At 45.4% G+C, this 27,710-nt stretch overlaps 1 protein-coding gene across 1 annotated transcript in view; it reads right to left on the reverse strand.

Annotated features, from left to right (window-relative positions):
* The window catches only part of DNAH7 (dynein axonemal heavy chain 7), a 2,019,015-nt gene that overhangs the window by 914,886 nt on the left and 1,076,419 nt on the right, over window positions 1-27,710 (reverse strand). The window contains exons 39-40 of the mRNA XM_078680414.1: window positions 7,881-8,100; window positions 5,776-6,648 (exon numbers count right to left, since the gene is read on the reverse strand). Coding sequence (XP_078536540.1) covers window positions 5,776-6,648; window positions 7,881-8,100 — 1,093 coding nt within the window. The remainder of the gene's footprint in view (window positions 1-5,775; window positions 6,649-7,880; window positions 8,101-27,710) is intronic.

The following is a 27,710-nucleotide window of genomic DNA, read 5'->3' on the forward strand; positions in this document are numbered from 1 at the left end:
GCGACAGCCAGTGGCGAGGACGCCTTCAACAGCCAGTCGTCGAGGTTAGGGAAGACTGACACCCATAACCTGCGCAGAAGAGCTGCGACTACCACCGTCACCTTGGTGAACAGCCAAGGGGCACTGGTAAGGCCAAAGGGGAGCACGGTAAACTGAAAATGCTTGTGGCCTACCTTGAACTGCAGGTAACCCCTGTGGCCCGGCAGGATCGGGATGTGAAAATGCGCATCCTGCAAGTCCACTGCTACCATCTAGTCTTCTTGGTCTAGGGCAGACCAGAACTGAGCTAAAGTAAGCATCTTGAACTTCTCCTTCTTGAGGAAGAGATTGATGGTCCAGAAACCTAAATGGGCCACAACGCTTTGTTCTTCTACGGAATCAGAGAGTAGTGGGAATAACATCCACAGCCTACTTCTGAATCCAGGATCCTCTCTACAGCTCCCTTGGCAAGGAGAGCTGTAACTTCTTCCTCTTGGAGCAATTTTAAATGACCCTCCTCCAGTCATGTTTGATATGGCAGAATTAGAGGAGGAAAAGAAAGGAAAGGCCGAGAATAGCTCTCCTAAATGGGGGAGATGATGATGGATTCTCCCACCAACTGGAGTGGTCTGGTCTTGCAGAGACAGAATAGGAGTGCTTGGAGGCTGAGGCTGCCAAGGCAGGGTGGATGACGACTCCTGGCTTCCATTCCTTGGTCGGAGTGAACCGCATCCAAGTCCCCGCACAACTTGGGAAGGTTGGCAGGACAGTGGCTATGATAGGGCTGACATGGCTGGAAACCCCTTCCATTGCCATGAAAGGGACGAAAGCTACACTGGTCACGAGGTGTAGAAGAGAGGTCCTAGGATCTGGCTGTAGCTGGAGAGCCCTTGAACCGAATTAGGGCAGAGTCTGCCTTCTTTCCAAAATGACGAGATTCATAATTTCCATCAAGTTTGCCTGGACATCCCCCAAGGATCCAGTTGGTACAAGCCAGGCATGCCGCCGCAAGGCCACTGTCAATGAAATTGCTCTGCCCAGTGAATCAGTTGTGTCAAGGCTACACCTTATGGAGAATTTTGCTGCATCTCCCCCATACTTAACCACCTGAGAGAGCACAGCTCGAGCCTTCTTTGGGCCTTGTGAAGCACTTGCGGGAGTGGGAGAAATGGCAGATTAAGCATGCGGTATTCACCAACAGCAATGTCAGTCTGGAGGAAGAAAACATTCTTCCCAATCGATTCCAGCCCCTTGGATTTCCCATCTAGATTGGTGGAAGGGAAGGCATCCTGGGAGGTAGAAGCCAGCACCACCAAGCTTTGAGGGGTGGGGTGTTAGCTGAGGAACTTTGGGTCGCCTGGTGTGAGGCGATGGCGGTGAGCAATTGTCCTATGCACAAGAGCCCCTGTGCTAGGCTTGGACCAGGTGCCTAGAAGGACATCAGTAAGTGCCTCATTGAAGGGTAAAAGGGGTTCAGAGGTTGAAGCCCCAGGCTGAAGCACTTCGGTTACTCATGACCTGCACAGAGGCCAACTCCAGTCCGAGGACCTCGGCTGCTCTCTAGACTACCATGGCATAAGATGCCCCCTCCTAGCTACTGTTGGTGAAGAGAGCATGCTAACATCAGGGGGAGTCTCCAGTCCACTGGCCCCCCCAAGTTCCCCATACCAGTCAATCTGCTATGCAGAAACATCTTGGTGTTACAAAGGGTCCATAGACCCCTCCCAATCCTCTTCCGAGCCTAAAACATCATCAAAATGTTCAAGCGACAACATAAAACCCCCGGATTCTATCGACATCGGAATCGGCATTGAGTGACGCCGTTCAGACTCCTGGTCGTTGGGGATAAGGATGGGGCTGGAACTGCCAGTGGGCACCAGCAGCCCCGAAGGCACCGACTTCGGGTCCAATGCCAGGGAAGATAGCGATGGCATGACAGGCGCCATCCCAAATCCAGAATGGAATCCCTTAGGTCCCACCAGCGCTGTGGCTGGAGCCGATGGTGTTGAATAAGATGGGGCCTCACGCCACCCCGTGGGGCCCAAGGGCTCACCAGAGGGGTCTCTCAAACAAGCGGCCCGTGGCCTCTGAAAAATCTCTCATTTGAGAGCGGGTCACTACAGCTCCTGGAAAGGGAGGGAGGCGCAAAGCCAACCCTGGCTCCAGCTCCGCAGAACCGTGTCTAGAGCGTCAGTGCTCCTTACCTTTTTTGTAGACAGATGACAGTCGAGGTGATAATGAAGTCTGCTTGGGCTTCTTCTTCTTGTGCCTCTTCCACAAGATTCCAGATGGCCTCGAGTGGGACAAAGAGGACTTAGGGCTCCAGGAGTAGTCCTGCTATCTCCTCTTCTTTGATAGGGACCGGGACCTCTGTGGAGTCTTACTGGATGCCAGGCTGCAAGGAGCATCATAGCCCGCTCCTGCAAGGCCTTCAGAGTCATAGCCGGGTACTACTTTGAGTCGTGGTCACACTCGAGATACCATACAGTAAGGGGTCGGTAACCGACATCATGACGCGATAGGCACCGCACGGTTTGAACTCTATCTTCCTTGAAGACATCCTCGCACACTATGAAAAAATACGAATTCAACATAAGTTGAAAAAAGGCCTGTCAAAAAGCAACCAAGGGGCAGCTCATCTCCTGAACGGCGCTTAGCTGGCGAGGAAAGAAAATAACTGAGGTCCTTGTGCCTGGGTAGTGCATATATAGGTGACCACAACGTCATAACCGACACTAATGATGCTGACGATGTAATGCAGAGCAGAATGGAGCCACATGATGGTGCACACAAGTGGTATTGCGCGAGCAAAAGTTTCTGGATCCAGTCTGATGCCTGGGAAAAGGTAAGGCATCTGCAGGTAGAAGTCTCTATTAAATCCCTGCATTAAAGTAACAGTATTGTTTCATTTTTAATTCAGTGACACTAGATTACTTACAATACCAATGCTCCCTGCCTCTGTATTTCCACTAGTTCACCTCACAGGGTCTCACTAAACCTAGCTGTTCACCCAATAATGAGATGGAGTGTTGCTCACCTGTGTAGACTTGTCTATTTAAAGCATACTGAAGCAATGCTCATGTCATCCTTGAAATTTAGGAAGCATTAGAACAGAGCACTAAATAACACAACATATCAAGCGATCAAAAACGAAAACAAAGAATGTAAAGCACCATATGTACCAGTTATGTATCTGCCAACAGCACTGCACCATACACTGCAATACCGCACAACTCACTCGCCAAAATAGCTTAAAATGTATAATATGATTAACAATAAAAAACACAGCACAATGTACATAAATGTTACTTTTGAAATTGACCACAGGGAAAACATGCAGTAATACCACATAATTACCCCTGTTCTGACGAACAGGACCCGGAATCTTGTTGGTATTCTCCACTAACACTTTATCAGGATCAAATCACAATGTTGATTTGGGTGCCAAATCCTGTTTTCACAGCTTTACCTGGCCCACATCTGCTTGCTTAAGTTGACATATCAGGTTTTCAGTTGATCGCACGGTATCAAGATTCTTAACAGATTATGCTTATGAGCAGACACAGCATTTAATAACATGGTGAATTGAATTGAGTCTGAGTTGTATAATAAATGTTACAGAAAACTTAAAATACTATAACGGCACACAATAGAATCGATTCACAAAGGTAAATCTACATGTGTAGGTTGCTACTAGTAATTTTGTAGACGAACATGTTTCCACCTCTTGAAACAGGAGCTAGAGCCAAATTTACATGCTATTGCAAAACAGAAGCAGTAGCAAGTTCAGGAGCACACATGGCCCACCACATTTACTGCAACACCCTCCCATGGAAAATAGGGGCATAAAACAAAACCCCATAGGAAATAATGTTAACTTCCTTTAAATAATTTCAACATTTTAAATACATATACCAAATTAATTTCATGTTAAAGATTGTAAATATAGCATTTTATTGTTAATTATTGCAATCTAATTTTTAATACAAAAAATAAAGGTAACTTTATTAAAAGAAACTAATTTAAATTAGTACTATACGTATGGTTTCATAGTTTTTAATACATATTAAATAAATATGAACATTTTACTTTAGCTGGGAATGTCCTTTAAACAAATGTGTATTTGTTAATTTAATTCCATATATATAGATTAACTAACTAATTCATTAAAATTAAGTTAAAAGTTCTAAAGCTTTTTTGATTTAGTTCTTTATTTAAAATAAATATATACAAGTATTTCCAATATTATTTAAATAAGTTTAAATATTTTACAATATAAAAGCATTAAAAATGCTACAACATTAAAAGGGTAACATACAGTTACAGTTTAATTATTTTAATATGTTTAAATTAAAGACTATTCCACGTAAAGTTAAAAAAATGTATCGTTTATATGTATTAATAATGAATAAAAGTGTTATATAGAATTTATTTATTAAAAGCAAATTAATAATATTCCAATTAAAATATTGTTACATTACATTTTGTTTTATTCAAAAAAGTATTTGCAATATGTGAAAATAATCTAAAAATATGATTTATTTGTAGATAAGTTTTAATATTAAATAAAAATTATTTATATTTTTACTACTTCAAATACTTGTAATTCAACGTAATGTTCTAAGGGGTTATATTTTCAGTCCCTACCTCCATTATCTTCTGGTTGATGGTGCTGCATTACCATTGGTTGCCCTAGTGTGGTACTAGACATTCTCCATCTCTGAGCTGGACGACATTTACTACTATTTTGGGTCCCTTATGGCTGTAGCAACTTTGGAAATGCGGTATATGGATAGCAATGGGTTCACTGTTTTGAGATTTGTTGCATCTCCCTCCCTAAACGCCTTCCTAACCCTCCAAAAAACCCTCCATACTCTTAGCTATACACCTTCTATTTATTAGTAAGTATGCTCCTTTTTCCAACCTTTCTTCTTCCTGTCACAATTACTACAAAGGGCTCGATTCTGATGCCGTTTGGAAAGCTTCCCGATCGAATGGGTTAGGAAATGGTTTCCGAATTAATTGGCTCAGGAGAGTCCAAACCGAGTACAATGCATCTGGATGCTTTTAGATACGATTTGGTTGGACTCCCATTGACTTCAATGAGAACCTTCGTTCTGACGTAATGCATAGGCTCTCATTGAAGAAAGGGGTGGCTGAGGAAAATCGGGCACCCTGTGGCGGGCACCCTCCTGGTGCCTGCCACACTGTGCATGGCTGGTAAGGTGGGCCCATGGATATCCCCATGGGCCCAATTGGGAATGCTCCGGGTGCAGGGAGGCTCACTTGAGGCCACCAAAGTCTGATTCCGACTTCTGATTCGAGTCGAACGGCACGATTCGGAAAGGCTGTCCAAATCCAGCATCATACTCGGTCGTTCGGAAAGGTGGCATGTCTAATCGTGCGATTCTGCTCCGTACTGCGCGGAAATTCCAAATGCTGTCGGGTTCGGATTGGGATATTCCTAACGCCTAACTCGCATCGTACTCGGTCGGAAACCTTTCCGAGTCGGTCAGAAAGACACGTTCCCGATCCGATTTGGACGGAGCAAATGCCGTTAGGTGGCATTCCTAACTGCATCGTAATCAGGCCCAGAGTAGTAAACATTTATGTGTGGGGATCTTCTCACAGAAAATAGAGTGGAGATTTAAACTTTTAGGTTTGCGAATATCCTTTTATAGTACTTTTAGTAGTAGTTTCCAAATGTACTACAAAATGCAGTTTTTTATAGTCCCCAAAGTGTGTTTCCAAGGTTTTGAAATAATGCAAAAACTAAATATAAATAAAATAGAGTACCTGAAACCAGTCAATGGTGCAACAGTTGACAAGTGCTGGAAATTTTCGCAGGCGATTTCGGAAAGCATCTCCAATTGGACTCATAGCCAAGACTACATGGAGCTGATCACGGCAACGATCAATGAACATGTTGAAGAGCGCCAAGGGGCTGCCGTCAGTTTGCTTTGTCTTGTCCCTTTGGCGATCTAGCTGACGCATTTTCTCACAAATTTCCTGCTTCTCGTCAACTGGAAAGAGGTTTGGTACTTCTCCAGCATTCAACAAGTTGTTAATATCTTCTAAAAATGACTCTGTTTTAATTTGTGTGTCAGTAAACAGGAAAACCCCTTGCATCTCACCCTCTGTAGACTTCCTCAGGATTAATTTTAAATCTTCCCGCCACTCAGTGGTTCCATAGCTTTTAGAAATCTCCACATGGAACAATCTGTAATCTGCCATATGTGCGGCTAATCGGGTAAGGGACTGACGGCCACTGCCTCCAACACCGACCAGAAGGGCATGGCTGCGAGGCTGCTTCAGAATCCGTGAAATTCTACACACGTGCTCTATTGCAAATCGGAACAACACAAGATTCATTGTTTTTTTACTGATAGTATTAAATTCTTCCAGGTGGCTTTCAACCACTAATCGCAGTTTGTCCACCTCATGGACCTCGCGGTAGTTTGTATCCTCCCGTTTTATATCATGAAAATCACAGAACATTAAACTGCGAAGGTCATCCTCCTCTACCTTGCCATCACCATTAAAGTCCAAGTGCTGGAAGAGTAGATTGAAATCTTCATGCATATGACTTTTCATCACATCTGCAATGTAAGCAATAAGCCAAGTCCGATCCCCGTCATCTACTAGGCGATCATAGTATATTCGTAGTACCTATAGGATAAGTAAAAGGAGTAACAGGTTAGCAGTGACATACTAAATGTTGGTTGCTAACAGTAAGTAGTTATTGAAAGGTGTTCTGTGTGGAAAAGCACTGCATAGTTTACCACAATTGTAATATCTCCAGCCTGCACAACTAGTAAGTAGCCCCATTTCAATGTGGCCCCCTTTTCTGTTCTGTGACTCGTATTTTAACTTTTCAAATGGTATGCATTAGAGTACAAGTCCCTCTATACAAATTGTTGGATAAAACAAGTCTCACACGCACTATGCTCTACTTGGCAACTATGTAACATTCATTAAGCGGAATTGATTTTTTCAAAAAGAATAAGTTCCCTACAATCTGTGTCAATCATTATGATGGATACTACCCTGTCCTCCAGAGATTCTTTCATTGTGAAAGGCTAAGACCTACGAATATTTGTGTTACTCAGAAGGCTGAGATCTTCTTTGCCTTTGGTCTAAAGACCATAGTTGCTTACATGGCATTTAAATATTTCACAATTTGCACAATCAAAATATTTTAGCTAAGATGTGTAGATATAGCCCTGGAAGATACCCACCGTTTGGCAATATTACTCTCTGGACGAGTCTTCTCCACACATCATATACGTTTGCCATTTCCATTTCCAGCAATTTGGAATGGCCTTCATTTTCCTTTCAATTACAGTTTTTATTCTCCTTTCCTCCATTTAGAAATGGCTAAACCTCTCTCACTTGTTTAGCTAAAATGTGCACTATTTGTGCACAATGTCTAAAGATGGTCCAGACGGCTAAGCGAACAATGTTTTCTATCAATCATAAAACAAGCCGCAAAGATAGGTTTACAACAAGTTGTACCCACCACTATTTTACATGCCAGGCTATTCTGCTGAGACTTTTGAGGTAGTCCAATAGGAATCCATAAATTTGTTTTTCATTTATCTTTAATCAGTTAAGTAAGTAGGAGCGAGCCATATCATTGTTAAAAAGTTGTGCATCAGAGCAACCTAAGTGAGTAGGGCAACTAAAAACCCTAATACCCTCTTGAAATGAAGTCTGAACCCAAGGCTTTGGTTGTTGAATGACAATTTTTCATCATGCATAATCACGCACAAATTGACTCTGTGACCTGTACAAAAATTCATGCTTTATAAGTTACATGTAAAATAAACATGTTAGAGGACTGATATATATTTTGCATTATGGAAAACTGACTTATTACAATAAATGCTAGATATATGTACCTCATGAACCCACAGTCGCTTTATTATTGCAGGAGAGTCTGCAGTTTCGGGCCGAGACAGACAGATACCCTGGATAACGCGAGAGAAGTCTCGGAGATTGAATAAATAGTGTGATTTGGCAGGAGTGGGCAGCAGATTCTTCATTGCTTCTTTATATACAGCCATAGTGCCGTGGATGATCTGTGGGGTTAGATCTGCAAACTCATTCGAGAAACTATACCTAAGGAAAAAAAAACAACAGGTTAAGAAATGTTACATTGTTATCTAAGAAATCAAAGTTAGCAACAGAAAGCAAATGGGCTGATTTAGATTAAGCAGTTCATGATTTAGGGCCTGAGTACAATGTCGGACGGACCGGAATCCTCCGACATTGTTTGAGAACTGGAACCGAATGACCTTCGGTCATCGGTTCCAGCCCAACAAGTAGGATGTGTCCTAACACTGTTCGGTCACAATTCTATTCTTTCCAATGAGAACATGCAGTCCGAATGGAATGCATGCTCTCATTGTAAAGAGTAGAGGTGCAGTTCATCCCTGCACCCGGTGGCAGGCACCTCAAGGTGCCTGCCACCGGGTGCAGGGATCAACGGGGGAGGCAACATAGGGGCCCCCAAAGTCGGATTTCTACAGCCTTTCTTTGTCGGAAAGGCTGGCACAGAAAGGCTGTGGGAATCTTCCATAGTAATCCCTCAGCCGGAAAGAGCCACCCGAGGGATTGATGGAGGATTGCCGAATGGCAGCCGGGTTCTCCGAGCCCATCGGAGGCCATTCGAAAATCCGGTTTGGATTCCTTTCCAACCAACCCCATTAAAATGGGTAAGTCAGAAAGGAATCAGAGCAAGACAAATCGACCCCTTAGTCTGTCGGAAAAAAGGAGTATTTTACACGGTCTGCCTGCTAGGGCAATGCTACTTCAGAGTTAGAGATGTCTGTCGCCCCAGTGAACATCTCTTACATTGGCAGGAATTGCTGTCACTGTAGTTCCTGTCAATGCATTGAAAATGTGCAAAGCAGCTTCATCAACATGAAGGTGGGGTACGGCACACTTTCAATATCTTTTTTTATTTTCAAAAGAAAAATCCCAAAGTGGGATTTTCTTTTTGAAAATAAAAAAGTCAATGACTCCCCATGCCATAAGTGTTTTCTTTCATGGAGTGGGGGGGATCATTAACCTGTTTTACTTTCACTTACTACCATGTTTTAGATGGAGGTGTGTAGAACTAAAAACTGGCCATTTGTCCACTCACTATAAATACGGGAAGTGGACAAATGGGCAAACCTTCGATTGCCCTTTCTCTGTCGGACCACTGGAGGTGTATGTAAGTGGCGGAGACAGAGTTGCCTTCATGGCTGACATATTCTAAATGTGGTATGTCGAACTACAATTCGGGGGAGAGGAAACTCTACATCAGGCCCTAAAGGGAAACTGATGCAGCTATTTTATTAATAACTCTTTCATAAAGATTTCTTTTGTGCACTGCAATCCAATTGTTCATGGTTTAGGAACCTAAATTGCTATTTAAGTAAAAAGAGAAGATGCAGAAAACCTTTACGATGTCTCAATGGTAATACATGTCATAAATTAATGATTAAATGCATTTATTGTAGAAAACAATATAACATGCTTGTTTGCTTAGAAGTTGAAAAGGGGGATTCTTACTAGATAGTAACATTGACATTAAATAAAATATACTGAAAATATTAAAATAAATATAATGTCCTGCTCAAATTACATGCAAAAAGCTAAAATAATTCAAACAGAGCTTGATAAATGACATTGTATGCATCGTAAATGGTAAGTAATTCTCTTCTCTCTTCCTCCACTTTGCACCAAAAATCCACCACCTCATTCCTCGTTTAACAATACATTTATCCCTTTTCACCATTAAAAATACAGTTTCGAATACAATTTCATCACCATTAAAAGGCACACAAAAAGACTACTTGTCCATTATATTTAATGCGATTTCAAAATATATCAGTCATGCTCTATTACATTAAAAATACTCCAATAAAGTCCATGAGAAAAATGTTAGCAATTTTTTTCCAACACTCCTAATAGAATGGTAGTCATAACGAATTAGATAGCAGTTGACATTCGTGCCTGGAAATATGGCCATTGGACATGCTTGCTGTTACACCAGGTGCCACAACAAACATATATGTTGGAATCATTATGAAAATGAAACCAAAGGAATCACAGCAAAAATAAATAAAATATATAACATAAAGTGCATAATAAAATGTTTAATACTGATCTGCTCTCTTGACTACACCCTATCTCGCTGGAAATGTATAATTAGTTTATGAAACAAAACCAAAGGACACACTGCAATAAAATAATGTGGATTTCCGCATTTTAGTACAAAGAAGAATGGAAGGTATGTGCTACAAATAAAGTGAGCTGATATTATAGAGTGGAAGAATGTTTCAAAATATAATTAAATAATAAATGAATGTAATGAAAAAGAACGGGAGACCACTACTTCAACCAGTAAAAAACAAAAAACGAAATAATGAAACGGTCCTATGTTAGAAACAAACATTTACATTTTTTCAACATCTCAATGCAAAGTACAGTTAAAGAAAAGGAAAATCAGATAAATCAGCACTCTTCTGGCAAATGCCCAGGAAAGAAACATTGCTAGGACTGGGGGCCTATATTACTGATAAATTAATGAATACGTTAATAAAAAAGTACATAGTTCTATCTCAGAAATGTAGGAACTAGTACAAGAAAATCAGTGGTGTCTGATATAGTTTAGCAGGGTGCAATTAAGATGCTAAGAAGTAGTATTCAGGGTGCTACTTCCAGCTTATGCCAGCAGTTAGACCTGGCATTCTTGATTAGTTTCCCCAGACTTTTTGCCTTCTGACCCCCTGTTTTACTGACTTCATTTTTGTTGGCTTTAGGATCCCAGGCACTTTACAAGTGGTAACCTGTGGTAAAGTGCATATGCTCTGCACTCAAAACATGATTACATTGGCTTACCGACAATTGGTATATTTAATTTATTTATAAGTTCCTAGTAATTAGCACGATATGGGCCCAGGGCATGTAATTTAAATGCTAATAGTGGGCCTGCTGCACTTATTGTGCAGCTCACCTACGTAGCCCTTCAAACATGGCTCAGGCCTGCCATTGAAGAGCCTGTGTGTGCAGTTTTAAAATGCCATTTCGACTTGGCAAGGCAACCTATTAGCCAGGCCCAAACCTTCCCTTTTACTACAAATGTCACCCCTAAGGTAAGCGCCAGGCAACACTATGGGCAGGGTGCAATGTATTTAAAAGGTAGAACATGTACTTTTGAGTTTTACATGTCCTGGTAGAAAAAAACTGCTAAATTAATTTTTCAATACTACAAGACCTATCTCTCCCATATGTAATTAGGAAAAGATAGAGATTTTGAGTTTGGTGCCTCTGGACTCACAATTTAAAATCATAACTTATGGTGAAGTCGAATTTTAAAATGTATGTCTGAAAATGCCACTTTTGAAACGTTGCCATTTTCTTACTTTAACCTTTCTGTGCCTCTGCCTGTCTCTGAATACACATCTGGGTTGGGTGATAGCTGGGCTTTGTGCATTCCCTCTAGACAGTCACACAAAGGGAGATGGGGTGTGACATTTGCATCCGGATGACCCATCACCTGGATGATTAGCCTTCCTGAGGTAGATTGAGAGGGAGGATTGAGAGGGAGGAGCAGACACTTGCACCTCAATATGGCTGTGCCTGTTAACACACAACGAGCTTCATGCCTCCTCTCCACCCTGGGTGATTCTGTAGCCAGGGCAGTAAAGGGAGGGAGCTTGTGATCTTCAAAGGGCTCTGTGATGTCTACCCCACTTCAAAGGTTCATTTGGGTATAAGTACTGGCCCAATTGACACCACCAAATCAAAACTCTACTGGAACCATGGACCTTCTGCCGCGAAACATAGCTGCTGTGCTGTAGGAGGGACTGCCACTTTGCAACTGCATTGCTGTACTGGCCTGCTGTCTGCTGATTGCTGTACTGTAAAAGGGGCTGCCACTTTGGTACCTGCTCTACTGTGTTTGCCAGCTGCTTCTTGCCTGGGTGTGGGAAGGATTGGACCTGTTGAGAGATGGCATGAGTCAAACAAGTTTAAGTCTCTGACAGGTTTGTGGAGGTTCAAGAATCAAAATTAACTGAGCCATATCAGGGCAAACCGGATCACAGGCACAATTTTTATTTTATTGAATGTGAGACAGTCCTCCAAGAAAGACTGCCACGGACCTTCTGTGAGAATCATACACAGAATGAGTATTTGGAATCTGCCATTGAGGAACTCAAAGAGGAATGTGAATGTGTACATCTCAAAATACATTACCAGTAACGGTGTACAAAACTGAAGAGTATGGGTCAATTGTTCCACGTACAGACAATGACAAAACTTCATTGTTAAAGATCTATCCTGGGTTAGTCTGATTAAGGTATTTATGGCAAAGTACTTATTTCAGCTTGAGGATATGAATTAGATGTTATGAAAAAACATAGATTTTTCCAATCTGTTGTATCTCTCGAAACTGCTCACCTAATGGGTGGGTTGGAGCCAAATCGTTTTAAGGTCTGGTGTAAACTGCAGCTGTCACCACATCATATGTCATCACCAGAAAAAGAGCTTTAAGAAGCAATACTCGGAGGAGGCTTAGATGCGTCCACATTTTGACCTGCCTCTCTCCAAGATTTTGATTGGGCACAGCATGTGAGCTGCCACTCTAACTAAGGGCCTGATTTGGACGGGTTACCTTGTCACAACTGTGACAGATATCTTGCCCGCGGAAATAAAAATCCCATTATATCCTATGGGATTTATTTTTAGGAGGACAGGATATCCATCACTGTTGTCATGGAGAAACATGTCCACCGAGATCTAAATCAGGTCCTAATTGTTAATATTCCACTTTGAGTTTTGACAAAACTCAATATAGTAGGTTAAATTAGTTATGGTAACAAGCAATGATCTGTTGATAATGAAATGATACCACATTGAAAGTAGGCCTGAAATATTTGTTTATGAAAATGAATGTTAAAGGCACAAGGCCTTTAAGGGTACATTGCTATTACGTAATGCTATACGTTACAGTGTACATTTTACAGTTTAGGGAAAGGGTTTTAGTGTTGGCGACTCCCCTGGCTAACCTGAGAGGGTTTGAATAATGAACATGCAAGTTATTGTGGTGAATTGCCTGGGCTGATTATGGTGACAGGCCAATGATGAAGGCTGTAGACTTGACTGATTCATTGGAAAAAAGGTATGCTAGGCGCAATAAATATGATCTGTTCATTATTAAAAGTTACGGTGATTTAAGCTCCCTTCACCCAGTGAGGAGCCAAAATCACACAGTGCCAGAGAAAATACGCTGGAAACCACTGCACAAAGTGGTATTTCAGCTCGTCTTTCGAAGTTCTGGGAAGTTGATGCCCACTAAGGGGTGTGAAATCATCCCAGGACATTGACGACAGTCTCCCAACCCTCGGAGGGTGTGGGGTCTTGGTGAGGGGCAGAGTGTCTCTTCGGTAGCTCTAGGCCAGGCAACCTAATTACACTGTGAAACAGTTTTATAGGTTGACAGGTCTGCAGTGGATTGTTATTCTATGATTTAAACCCTGCATACATGTATCTTGTTGCATGGAAACTCACAGATTACCTTGGTAGGCCAGGGTTTTGGTGTTGGTTTTCCCCTCTGACAAAGACTAGGAGTACAAGATTTGCACTGTAAAATTCCTTACTAGCCCTTTTGGGAGGGGTTGTACATAATTTTGACAACTGTAAGTTAGAACATATTTTTGTGACTGAACCTCTGATGGCTGTCTTGCGGGAAACTTTAAGCCCAATGAACAAGTAACTTACCTTCGGTAATGCATTATCTGGTACAGACAATATTTAGCTGTAGATTCCTTACCTTTGAATTTACCAGGCATCAGACTGGATCCGGAAACTTTTGCATGAGCAGTACCACTGTGCGCCATCGGGCGGCTTCGTTCGGTTCCGCGTGGTGTCGTTGGCTCTGAGTACGATGGTGCGTCACCTATAGTGGCGTCACCCAGGCGGGCAGATGTCAGTTTTTTTTTTTTATTTGTCTTTTTATCAAACAAGGCATAACAGAGGATAGCAACCTCAAGGGTACCAGGGGGCGTGCAGTTTCCGGGGCTGCAATACAGATAGCTATGATGGGGTCAGCTTCACATAATCCCCATGACTGCTACATCCCTGTACAAAGTGAATGATGCTAGTTTAAAGAACATATCACACCCCTCCCCCAAAACAAACCAAGTCCCCCCACCCGGTGGTGACTAAATGATAATGAAAACAGTATGAAAATAATACAGCTGAGGCAGAATTGGACATTGGCACATTAACTAGTGGTGAAATTCAGGCAGACCCATAATATAGCTAAGGAGCCCCCTGTAGGCAACGAGTCAAAGAGGGAGAACCTATAGTTGGAAGAGGTGCATGGCCCACACCGTCGGTGGACAGACCGCAGAAGGCAGACCCTGAGACAAAAAGGTCACCAGAGGGCCCCAGCGGAGCACAAAGTCTTCATAGTCATTCCGGAAAATGTCCGCCAGACGCTCCATGGAAAGTATCCACCATAGTCGGGAATGCCACAACGATATTGCTGGGGCTTCTGTCTTCTTCCATGCAGCTGCTAATGTGAGTTTGGCTGCCCCCAGACACGTCCACATAATCGCTTTATCAGCCTTAGCTTGCCTGATCAGGATGGGGTCTCTAAGGCCAAGGAGATCAAAGTCAATGGAAACCGGAATTGGGTAGCCAAATATGTCTTTGATATGAGATAAAATCTCGTCCCAAAAAGGTCGAATTTTAGGGCAGTCCCACCATATATGCCTGAAGTCCCCCTGGAGCCCACATCCCCACCAACAAAGATCTGAGGTGTCTGGAAATGCGAGAGATTGGCGTGACAGACACAGTGTTGGCATGGGTAAAATCTTTCCTGTTTAACAGGTCCCAAACTGTGTCATTGGGTCCCTACCTATCCAGCGAAAAACCCATTACATCAGGAGTACCCCAGGGGTCCATATTAAGCCCACTTTTCTTTAACATCTATATGGCTCCCCTCCCCGCTGTGATAGAGTCTCATGGGATCCTCGTCACGTCATACGCCGACGACACCCAACTTGTCGTCACCATCGATAAAAAGTGTACGGACGCAGACTTGCGATTTCGGAACTGTCTCACTGATGTATTCCAGTGGTTGAACAAAAACCACTTGAGGTGCAACAGTGCGAAGACCGAAATCATACCGCTGGGTAAAGACCTATCTTTCTGCCCGAAAGAATGGTGGCCCAAAGGATCAGAGGCCCCACCCAGTGCAGTGTCTTCCGCTCGGAACCTAGGCGTGCAATTTGACTCATCCCTCTCTTTCGATGACCACGTCAGGATCACTGCTGGGCGCTGCTTCGGACTTATTAAATCCTTAAAGAAATTCTTTGACTTCCTCCCCATTGCAGCTAGAAAATCGGTCGCGGTAGCTTTAATACTCTCCCGACTCGACTACTGCAATGGTTTAATGGCTGGTGTGAAGAAGTCCACTCTTAGGAAGTTACAAAGTATACAGCACGAGGCTGCCAGATTGGTACTGAAACTCCCTAGAAGGTCATCAGCCTCAGCAGCACTAGACTCCCTCCGCTGGCTGCCACTCCACCAAAGAATCCTTTTCAAACTTCTACTGACTGTGTTTAATTCCACGAAAAATTCAGGGCCCCATTACCTTGCTAATCGTTTCACGCATTACAACCCCACAAGATGTCTGAGATCCTCAGGGACCAATCTCATCACAATCCCGAGGTTCAAGTATAAAACTAGGGGTGGGAAAACTTTCACCGTCCTGGCAGCAAGGGCGTGGAACAACTTGCCCGTCAACCTCAGACTAATTGAAAAGGAGAGTCTCTTCAGGAAACTCCTGAAGACATGGGTGTATCAACAATCAGACACCTCTGTACTGGCAGCAATCTAGATTCTCACCATGTATCATTTACACGCATGCTCAGCGCCAAGATGCTCCTTCCGGAGCGAAAGTTCGCGCTTTACAAATATCCATAAATAAATAACAAATGCGTTGAAGCTTAGTAGGGTATAGGTACCAATCATATAAGGGTTTATAGTGGGCTTCTTGGAGAGCCATAGACTTATTGTGCTCGGGGATGTCTCTCCATATATGAGCCCATTCCCCGTCTGAAATGTCCCTACCTAAAACTTGCTCCCAAAAAGTCATGTAACGTGCCCGTGGGGAATATGTAGTGTGGAGCAACATATCATGGAACCCGCCCTATGGGCCACAAACGTCTCCATTTCCGTAAGGTCCCTAGTAGCCGCCTCTCGAATGGGAGGTATTGAGACCCAATGTTTGAGCTGAAAATAGTGGTACTGTTCACTCTGCGGAAGCGTGAATTCTTTCCTACATTCGGCAAACGTCAAGACCTCCCCATAGCGGAACAGATCAGATATTTTGAGGCAATCCCCCTTCCTCCAGCAGTCAAAGGGCCCCTCATGTAACTCCGGGGGGAAATCTGGATTAAAATGAATGGGCGTGTACGGGGAGGGGAAAGAAGTCCACCCCTCCCTCTTGGTAACCTTGTCCCAAATGATCAGAGTCGTGCGAGTGGGGGTGCTAAGATAGGCATTGGGAGGACAATCTCTTCTGGCTTTCCACAGCACATCCCATATATATCGCCCCACATCGGCGCGGTCCATGTCGAGCCAATGCTTATTGGATTCCCTGGCTAACCACTCAGTTGCTACTCGGAACTGAGCAGCCTGGTAATATAAGGTGAAGTCAGGTAGGGCTAAACCACCTTTAGCACATGGACGTCTGAGTACATGATGGGGAAGGCGCGCCCTCCCCCTTGCCAGATGAATTTGGTGATCAAAGTGCGGAGGGTCGGTAACATAGTATTCTCCAATTCAATAGGGAATGCCTGAAATAAGTATAAAAATGTAGGTATTACCGTAATTTTTTTTGCATTTATTCGCCCCAGCCAAGAAATGCAGAGAGGCGACCATCGTTTAAAGTCTTGCTGGAGTTGGGACAGCAGAAGTGGGTAATTCATTTTATACAGATCGCCCAGTCTAGCCGCGAGTCGCACTCCCAGGTAGAGTAAAGAGTTCTTAGCCCATTGAAAAGGCATCACGTGTTTCAAGCGAAGCCCCTCAGCAGGGGAGAGGGTAAGATGAAGTATAAAGGATTTTGTGTAATTTATCTTTAACCCAGCCACTTGCTCAAAGTTGCGTAGTTCTCGTTGTACCACCTGCAACGATTTTGCTGGATCCACAAGTGAAAGGAGGATGTCATCGGCGAACAAGGAGGCCTTATGCTCAATACCGCCAAAAGGGATGCCCCGGATCTCATTGTTGGACCGAAACCTGACCGCCAGGGGTTCGATACTTAGGGCAAACAAAAGGGGTGAGAGGGGACACCCCTGACGGGTGCCTCTGCTCAGAGCGAAGGGGGAGGAGGAACAGCCGTTTTCCCATCACGCGAGAGGTGGGATGGTGATAGTTGGCCTTCACCATATTAATAAAAGTGTGGTCAAACCCGAATTTCCGCATGGTTAAAAAGAAGAAGGCACCGTCCACCCGATCAAAGGCCTTTTTCCGTGTCGAGGCCCACTAACACTGCGGGGATCCGAAATCTCATATCCTTCTCGATCAGATGGACTGTACGCCAGATGTTGTCATGCGTTTACCTACCCTTTATAAAGCCCGACTGGTCGGGATGGAATAACAACGGCATCAGAGTATCTAACGCGCTGCTAAAATCGCGGAATAAAGCTTGCCATCCAGATTGAGAAGTGCGATGGGTCTATAGGAGCCGCAGAGTTGCGGATTCTTACCAGGTTTGGGGATCACTGTAATTACAGCTTCCGCCATAGAGCTAGAGACCTGCTCATCGGAGGCCTGAAATAAAACCGTAAGGTGAGGAATGAGCTCTGTCGAAAAAAATGAGCCGAAAGGCCATCAGGTTCTGGAGCTTTATGCAATTTGAGTCTCGAGATAGCCTCCCTAACCTCCTCCTGTGTGATGGGGGAATCCAACTCTACAGCCGACGCCCTTGATAACTGCGGGAGGGCAAGGTTATCTAAAAATTGTTGTTGCTGCGCCGTGTCTGGAGTAGTGCCCTGATAAATCTGACTATAGAACTCCCCCAAATATGTTTGCTTTAGCGGTGTCGGAGTGTGTGAGGTACCCCTGATGGTCTAAAATCCCCCCAATTAAGTCCCTTTCCCTTTGTACCCTAAGCTGGAGTGCTAAGTGCGAGCCCACCTTATTGCCCTGTGTGAAGGAAGACTGACGAATTTCTAGCAGGGTGAATTCCGCCCGATTAGAATATATAGATCTTAATTTACCCCTGAGAACAGTGAGTTGTCTCTGAAGAACTCAGGTTAGGTTGGCTTTGTGTGCTTGCTCCCCGATCTCCAATTCTTTCTCCAGAGCCTCCCTTTCCCTCGTCCTTTGCTTGTTTATGGTCGAGTTACGTTGGATACATTTCCCTCGATTCATGGCCTTTAAGAGATACCAGGTGTTCTGAGGGGTTGTGTCCTGTGGATCATTATGTATAAAAAAGTCAGCAATGGCTGCTTTCAGGTCTTCTCTGGCCACTGGATCTCGGGTAAGAGCTAACGGGAAATACCACCGAGCAGACCTTGGAGAGGTCTCATTCCAGTGGAGGCCCCGTGTAATCAAGCTATGGTCTGAGACTGATATCGGGAGTATCTGAGCAGCCTGGAGAGCCCCTAACAAGGATTGGCTAATAAAAATATAATCAATTCTGGAGTACTTCCTATGGACATGAGAGAAATGTGTATAATCTTTGGTATTGGGATGGAGGGAGCGCCAGGCATCAAGTAACCCCAGGTCAGTGATTTTCTGATACACTCTGCTTGAGAAAGTACTCGTGGCAGCCCTATTGGAACTGGAACTATCCAGAGACCCGTGCCATGTAAGATTAAAATCCCCCAAAAGCACAATGGGACCTTCGGCAAATCCCCCTATTTGGTCAAGAGCATGTGAAAGGAAGGCAGATTGCCCAGAGTTTGGTGCGTATAATGAGACAAAGGTACAGAGCTTGCCCCTCAAGCGGCCCATGACTAACAGCCTCCCCTCCCTATCGGATTTGACAGTCTCGAGTTGGAAATTCGCTGAGACATGGAAAAGTAAGGCCACCCCATTGTGGTTTGTGGCGGCAGAGGAGGTATAAATCATTGGGTAGCCCTTGTGGTGCAACCTAGAGACCTCTGCCCGCTTAAGATGAGTCTCTTGCAATGCTACCACCTCAAATTTGTGATCATTCAAATACTTCCAAATTTTTGGGTGTTTCTGTGGGGGGTTCAATCCCTTAACATTCCAAGAAGCAATGTTAACCATCAGAAAAGAGTACCCCCTCCCCTCTCCCCAGACTACCGCAGTGACCCCCACCCCTCCGAACAAACCTTTTAACACTGATTGCATGGCCATCTCCACCACCCCAGTCCTCCGCTCGCCCCTCCCACCACTAGAAGGTTATAAGCCTGTCTCACAAAAAAGAGAAAACAAAATGCAAAGATTCACCCCCAACAGTCACCACCAAGCTCCCTCCCTCCCTCAAACCCCCCCAACAAACCCAAAAACCCACAGCCATAGGACCAGAAGGCCCACGGCTCATACACCCTCCCAAACTCAAAGGGAGGAATAATGGGTGCCACGGACAAGGCCCGCACATCCTGATCGTAAAGCTAAGAAAACTAGGGAACAGTAAAATGACAGGTAAGGGAGTCTGGGAGTCTTCCTGAGTCTCTGTTGACAACAGCTAAGCGGGAATCCCCTTTGGCCAAGACAATCCCAGAGACAGAAAGAAAATCTCAAAGGCCATGATGAGCAAGACCAGTATCTCCTGACATCTCCGGGGCCCCATCTGACGAACCAACCAACCATGAACTGTCGACAGCAGGCTCCGACTGGAAGGCCCATCGAACACAAAGCAGACATCCATGAGCCTAGGAACTCCCCTATAGGCAATGAAACTTCAACGATTTCTTGTGACGGTGTGCCAAGGGTTGGTGCTACCCCGTGATGTTACTGCTGCTGCTGAAGACCCGTGTCAGAAGACTCTTCTGGAAGGGGAAGCCCCAGAACCCGCAGCCCCTCCGATAGATCGGAGATGTGGTGAGTTTTGTTGCCGTGCTCAAAGATGTGCCCAAAGGGGAAGGACCACCTATAGCGAATCTTATTCTCTTGCAGTTTTTGCGGTGATAAGTCGCAGCGCTTGCCAGCGGGACAGGGTAGCAGATGCAAGGACTTGAAATAGAGAGCAACCATGGCCCTGAAAAGATACGTCCTTCTTTTTCCTGGTGGCAGAGAGGATGGCTTCTTTCACCCCAAAGGAATGGAGCTTGACCAAGACATCTCGAGGGTGCTTGCGACTCCCCGTCTGTAGCGATCCCACGCGATGAACTCTGTTTATTTTGATTTTGAGCTGTTGAGGCGCGAGTATCTCAGCGAAGAGACCAGATACAAAGGCTTCCAGGTCAGGCCCCTCTGCCCCCTCCTCCAAATTCCTGATCCGAATATTTTCCCTCCGGGTCCTGTTCTCCAAGTCCTCTGCTTTAAGCATAACTTGCTGGAGCCGGGCTTGAAGGGTCTGTTGTTTATCCTGCATTGTGGCCTGAGTCGCCGCCAGGTTCTGCATTTACCCCTCCACCTCCAGGATTCGGGATCCCACTGCATCCACATCCTGCCGCAGAGTGGTAAGCTTTTCAGTGAGATCGGCCTTCAGTTGGTCTACAGAGGTTCGAAGGTCCTGATGAATTCCCGACATAGCTCCACCTTAAAATCTCAGAGGGTAGCCACCAGGTCTTCACGCATGAGCGCCATATCGGGCGGATGTGTGGTGTCCCCCAAGGAAGGTGTCTTCTCAGAGGCCTTGAAGTATTGAGAGACTTTATTGGAGTGCTTCTTAGGAGGCATAGGGTCCCCTCCTCAGACCTGCGCGCTTCCCAGTGAGTGCCAAATCCTGACAAAGGACAAGACGACTCTAAGACCGTCCCTCAAGGGGTGCTCTCTATATCCAAAGAACGCAAAGCCTCACAAGGGAACTCCAAAGCAAGCAGCGTGATGGGGTCACCCACGGAAAAGGCATGCCCCGCTGGAACCCCCTCTGAAGCCTTAGACCTCCTTCAGGCCAATGTGCGAAGCCCCTGGTAATGCTCGTTGTCTTGGCTCCTCACCGCCCTACTACAGGTGCTGCTTCATCTGTGCCATGTTCCCCACGCTGCCGCCGCCATTACCGGGACCACAACTGCCGTCATCTTGAGATCAGGCATGTGAAATAGGCACTTCTAGCTCGTGGGGAAGGACACCATGTTGCGCCGCCCGCGAACGGAGAGGGGGGCACAACCGCAATGTCTCACAAGCCCATGAGACGCCTTCCGCTGCCGCCTCGCCCCGCTAGAGCTTCTGCAGCGCATCACTGTAGAGGCGGCGCCACTGCCGGATCACGTCTCACCGTCTGCGTTATTATCTATCAGCGGCGCCAATCCACTCAGCGCCTATCGCCAAACGAGAGGCCCCCCTCAATGTCAGACTGGGGCCTCCCGATCCGTTCCAGTGCTCCAAATCTGGTACGGGACTCCCGGCACAGGCGCCTACAAAATGACGCCCGGATCCCGCAAACTCCTCCGACTCGCCACTCGGTCACCCGCCACACCTGTCTCCCGGCTCTGCAAACATCACCCTCCGGCCAGACAGCACACAGGAGGCAACGACACCTAGGAGGCCAGAAGCACCGTCCCTAGACACCAGGTAAGGCCATTAGTCGATCGGTAGTGTGCGGAGCTGAGCAAGTTCACGACTGCTCCGCCATCTTACTTGGCCACGCCCCCTGTCAGTTATTTTTCACAACTTTCCACGCTTGAAACACAGAGGCAAGAAGTGAACTGACTAGTGTGTGTCCAAACTAAGGTGCTGAAAAGGGAGCAACCATAGCCCTATAAATATGTCAGCAGAGCAGGGAGTCATGGGTGGGTCTGTAAGGAATCTGCGGCAAGATATTATCTCAACCAGATAATGTTTTATCAAAGGTAAGTAACTTGCTCATCTGAGACTTCTAGCAGCACATTCCTTACCTTTGAATAGCTATCCAAGTCATAGCATCCATGTGGTGGGCTGCGCACAATTTGACTAAACTAAGAAGTCCTGCAGGAACGAATAAGTAAAATGCCCATCCATGCGGATCTGACTGTCCAGGCCGTAGTGCTTGGCAAACGTGTTCAGCGACGCCCACATTGCTGCCTGGCAGATATCCAGGACTGGCCCACCACGAGCCAATGCCATGGTCGCAGCTTTACCCTGGTGGAATGGGCCTGTAAACCCTCAGGAGGCTAGTTTTTTAGGCAGGGCATAGCAAATCTTAATACAGAAAACGACCCAGCTGGAAATAGCTTCTGAACTGCCCGAACTTTTTAGCTCCTACATAGCCCACAAAGAGTTGTTTGTCCACCCAGAACTCTTTTGTGCAATCAAGGTAGAAGGACAGTGCTCTTTTTGTGTCCAAGTGGTGAAGTCATTCCTTGTTTTTAAAGGGATGTGGAGGAGCATAAATTGTGGGCAGGATGACAGATTGTCCAAATGGAATGGGGACACCACCTTAGGGAAGAAAGAAGTTCGGGTGCGAAGCACCACCTTATCTGGAATATCATGAGCTAGGTAGGGTTGGATGACAAAGCCTGAAACTCACTAACAGTCCTGGCAGATGTTATCGCCACTAGAAAGCAGCCGGTGGGGACAATTGTAAAGAGGCTCAAAGGGAGCACACATGAGATAAGTGAGAACCAGTTTCAGATCCCATTGAGGCATTATGAAGGGAAAAAGGGGAAAACATATGTACAAGCCCTTTCAGGAACCTATTTACAATAGGGGAATTAAATACAGAGGGTTGGACAGGCAGTCGCAAGAAAGTGGACAGAGAGCAGCCCTTGAGAGTACCCAGAGCAGAGCTATCCTGGGCAAGGGTAAGAAGCAAGAGAAGAATGTCAGAAAGAGAGGCAGAAAGAGGGCCAATAGACTTTGCAAAAGTCTGCCAATGGCAGGCTTACGCTGTGTTAGTGTTAGTGGATGGCCACCAAGGTAACTTGGCAAACTTTGGGAGGAAGGTTCAAAAGATATCCAATGTTGCCGCTCAATATCCACGCAAGGAGGTGCAGGGTTGACAGTTTTCAGGTGGAGGACCCTCCCCTGCGATAGAAGATCCTCCCGAAGGATGATCGATGCTCATTTGGAGAAGCTCGGGATACCAAATTCTCTGTGACTAGTCCGTAGCCAAAAGAATGACTTGGACCCAATCGTTCATGATCTTCTTGAGAACTCTGGGCAGAAGTAGTATAGGTGGAAAGGCGTACAGAAGACCTGAGCTCCACTCATGAAGCAAAGCGTTGATGAGCGATAGCCGCCTTGCAAAGTCCAACACACAGAACTACTGATATTGTGTGCTCTCTTCGGTGGCTAACAGATCCTACCAAGGCTCTCTCCACTGCTGAAAGAGACCTTGGCCATCTCCAGATGGAGGCACCATTCATGATCCGCTAGGCATCAACGGCAGAGTTCATGCAGGTGTTGAACCACCAGGGTTATCACATGCTGTTCCAGCCATGTCCAGAGATGCAGGGTCTCTTGACAAAGGGTCCATAAACCCACCCGCCTTGCTTGTTGAAGTACCACATGGTGGTAGTGTTGTTCATGAACACTTGCACTAACTTCCCCTTGACAAAGGGAATAAATGCTTTCAACGCTAGGCAGATCACTCGGAGCTCCAACAGATTGATGTGGAGTCCAGATTCTGCCCCATCCCAGGAGAGATGCATCTGACACTACTGTGTGATCTATTTGGGGCAGGGAGAGGGGTCTGCCTCTGACTCAATCGCAATTCTTTAACCACCACTTCAGGTACTTTGCAGTTTCCTCTGAGGTCTGAACCATGCCGGAGATATTCCCCTGATGCTGTGCTCACTGAAGCTTCAGGTTCCACTGCAGAGCTCGCATACGCCATCAGCCATGATTTCCGGATGCAGGAGGCCATGAGGCCCAGCAACCTCATAGTCATTTTCACCAAAATCTAGGATAGAGGCTGAAACATTGGTATCATAACCTGAATATCCTGGCCTGAAACTGCCCTGTGTCCAGAACAACTCCGATGAAAGGGAGCATCTGAGAAGGAGTCAGATTTGACTTTGGCACATTTATAGTGAACGCCAGCAAATTCAGAATGTCCGCCATAGTCTGGATGTGGGAGACAATAGTCTGGGAAGAGGCCGCCTTCAACAGCCAGTCGTCGAGGCAGCGTAAGACTGAAACTCCAAACCCACGCAAATTAGCTACTGCCACCGCCATCACCTTGGTGAACACCCAAGGGGCGCTGGGAAGACATATTGTAGCATAGTGAACTGAAAGTGCTTGTGGCCTACTTTGAACTGCAGGCAACACCTGTGGGAAGGCAAGTAGGGGATGTGAAAATACGCATCTTGCAAATCTAACGCTATGAGCTAGCAGTCTAGGACAGACAAAACCTAAGCCAAAGTGAGAATCTTGGATTTCTCCTTTTTGAGGAAGAGATGGATGGTTCAAAGATCTAGAATGGGATGAAGACCTTAGTTCTTTTTTGGGTATCAGAAAGTAGCGGGGCTAACAGCCACTGCCTACTTTTGATATTGGAAGCATAACAAAAAAGTGGAAAAGGAGGAATAAATATCTATAACTTTCTCTAATAGGGGACTGTTAATTCTCCTATACTGGGACACTGTCCACTCATTCACTATTATATAAATGTAAATACCATCACATATCATTGAAGATGTGATTACATATTTTATTTATTGTAATCAAAGGGAATTGTTATCCTCTAATTTTGTGTAAATTTCAGATTTACATTATACACATATATACATACATATATACACAAATATATACAACAAGAAGAAACAAATAAACAGAATTCATACAGTTGAAACTTAATCACAAAATTCATTTTAACCCAGAAAAAATTAAAGCAAAAACTGATTGCCCTCCTATTCATTCTACGAGGTGCACCTCGAGGTAGTCAAACACAATCAGTTCAGTTAGATGTAGAACCTAAATGTGAGGATTGTGTCAATAAATAATTCCAAATTGATATTATAAATTGATCAGACTCCTCTTTGTGTAAAGTGACGACGTGGTTTCGTTTTGGCCTTCTGACCATCTTGGCCTCCTCAGGACAGGGTGATTTAAGGTCTTATGCCACACAGATCTGGATGAACCGTTCGTGTCACATCGCCGTATGAAAGACACTCCAATAAGACAAAAACACCTCTCGGGGGCACTGCCTCGAGCAGCTATATTGGTAATAACTTTTGATATTGCAACACTTTCTATAGCCCCCTTGGCCAGGAGAGATGCAACTTCCTCTTGGAGCAAGATACGATGATCCCCCATCAGCTGTTTGAAAGATGGCAGTAAAGGGGGAGGAAAAGATTGGAAAGGAAGGGAATAACCCTGATCTGCAAAACCCATTTGTCTAATGTGATTGACTGCAGGTGGAAGGGATGATGTACAATTATCAACGAAATGAAACAAAAGGCAGACTGGGGGTGAGGTGTCACTGAGAGGCCCAAGGACGTGGCTGTAGCCTGCGAGTCCTTGAAGTACTCCAGCACCAAGCCTGCCTTCTCTCCGAAGAGACAAGTCCCATCAAAGGGGATGTCAATCAGGTCGGCTTGACCAACCCCCGAAAAGCCAGATGTTCTCAGCCAGGTGTGGTGCCTTAAGGGCAACGTTGATAAAACTGCTTTCCCCAGTGAGTCCATCATATCCAGACCACATTTATTGGAGAACTTTGCAGCATCCCTCCCATTTTTCACTGCTCGGTCGAGGATGGCCCGGGCCTCCTCCCGGTCCTTTGGCAGCACTTGCACAACCGTTTTCCATTGAGTATGGGAGTAACAGCCCAAAAGGCATGCAGTATTCACTGATCGCAATGCTAGGCTGGCAGAAGACAACATCTATTTCCTAAGTGTGTCCAGCCTCTTGGATTCCCTGTCTGGGGGATTGGCAGGGAACGTGCCAGGGAAAGTCAAGGCTTGGACTACAACACTCGCAGGGGTAGGTTGCTGGCTGATGAAACTAGGATCTCCTGGGGCAGGGTAATGGTGGCGGCCTATTGTCCTGTTCACAGGAGTCCCTTTGCTAAGCTTGGACCAAGTGCATAGAAGGACATCAGTCAGAGCTTCATTAAAGGGCAAGAGGAATTCAGATAAAGAAGCCCCGGGTTAAAGCACTTCAGCCAAGAGGTTATTCTTAATTGCCACAGATGGAAGTTCTAGGTCAAGGATCACTGCTGCCCTCTTCAACACCACTGCATAAGATGATTTTTCCTCTGTAGCCACGGTAGGTGGGGAGAGCATACCAGTACCAGGAGACATGTCCAGTCCACAGGCCTCTGCTAGTTTCACATACCAGTCCAAATTCTCACCAGGGGTGTATAACTGGTATTCTAAAGGGTCAAGTGACCCCTCCCACTGTTCCCCCATGCCTGTCTGCTCCTCAAAAGGCTCAGGCAATGACCTAACTTCACTGGGCCCTGTCGGCGCAGGAATTGGCGTCAACCAATTAAGTTCCGACTCCAAGTTGTTGGGGATGAGAATGAGGCTAACTCCGCTGGTGGACTTCAGCAACACCGGGACATTCAACATCAAGACCAGTGCTGGAGTAGGTAGCGTTGGCACAACTGGCAATGTTGCGGATCCAGGATTGGATCCATGACTCCCCATCGGAGCTGAAGCCAGAGCCAAACGCGTGGAACCAGATCAGGCTTCCTCCGACCCCATGGGCCAAGGAACATCGAAGGGGGTTAGCCTGCTCAAATACTCAATGCATGACCTCATAAAACTTTTTAATTTGAGCGGGTCACTCCAGGAGAGGCGCTCCGTAGAACAGTGCCTGGAAAGTCGATGTTCACCACATAAATCCTCAATGTACGAGGTGAAGTCAAATTCCACCTAGACTTCTTCTTCTTGTGCTTCTTCCCTGAATGTTACACAAACCTCAAGTGCAATAAAAAAGACTTTTCTTCCTCCATCGGGACCAAGAGCACCTAGGAGTTGTGCTAAATGGCGTCGACTGCTGGGCCACATGCAGCTTTAAGGACCGCTCTCTCAAAGCATTTAGCACCATGGCCCATCTGTCCGAGCATGACTTCAAGTCATGGTCGTGCGCAAGACACCATAAGAACACAAGGGGCGGGTTGATAACTAACATGGCATGGTGACAAATGCCACAAAGCTTACACCCTACCTTTCTAGTTGTCATCCTCGACACACAAGAAAACATCTTCAACAAAACAACGAAAAAAGTCTGTCAAAAAGAGAGTGGGGTAGCTCTTCTCCAGATAACCACTAACTGACATGGAAAGAAAAGAACGGAGATCCAAGAACCTGGGGCGCCAATATAGGTGACCGCAACATCACATCGGGCGCCAACGACACCACGAGGAACCGAACTGACGGTGCGCAGGGGTACTGCTCACACAAAAGTTTCTGTATCCAGTCGATGCCTGGGAAATTCAAAGGTAAGGAATCTGCAGCTAGAAGTCTCTATCAGATTCTATAGATACTTATAGTGACAAGCCAATGATAGGGTTTAAGGCCTCCTTGGTTCACTAGGAATTTTTATGTTAGTTGCCATATGCCTTATTTTCGGATTATTATGGAACCTTATGTAAAAGGCAGTAGGCCTATCTTGTCATTGTGAAAAGCATATGTTGAATGCAATAAGCCTTAATG

This window comes from Lissotriton helveticus, chromosome 3_1 (assembly GCF_964261635.1).
Source record: "Lissotriton helveticus chromosome 3_1, aLisHel1.1, whole genome shotgun sequence".
NCBI classification, from domain to species: Eukaryota; Metazoa; Chordata; class Amphibia; order Caudata; family Salamandridae; genus Lissotriton; species Lissotriton helveticus.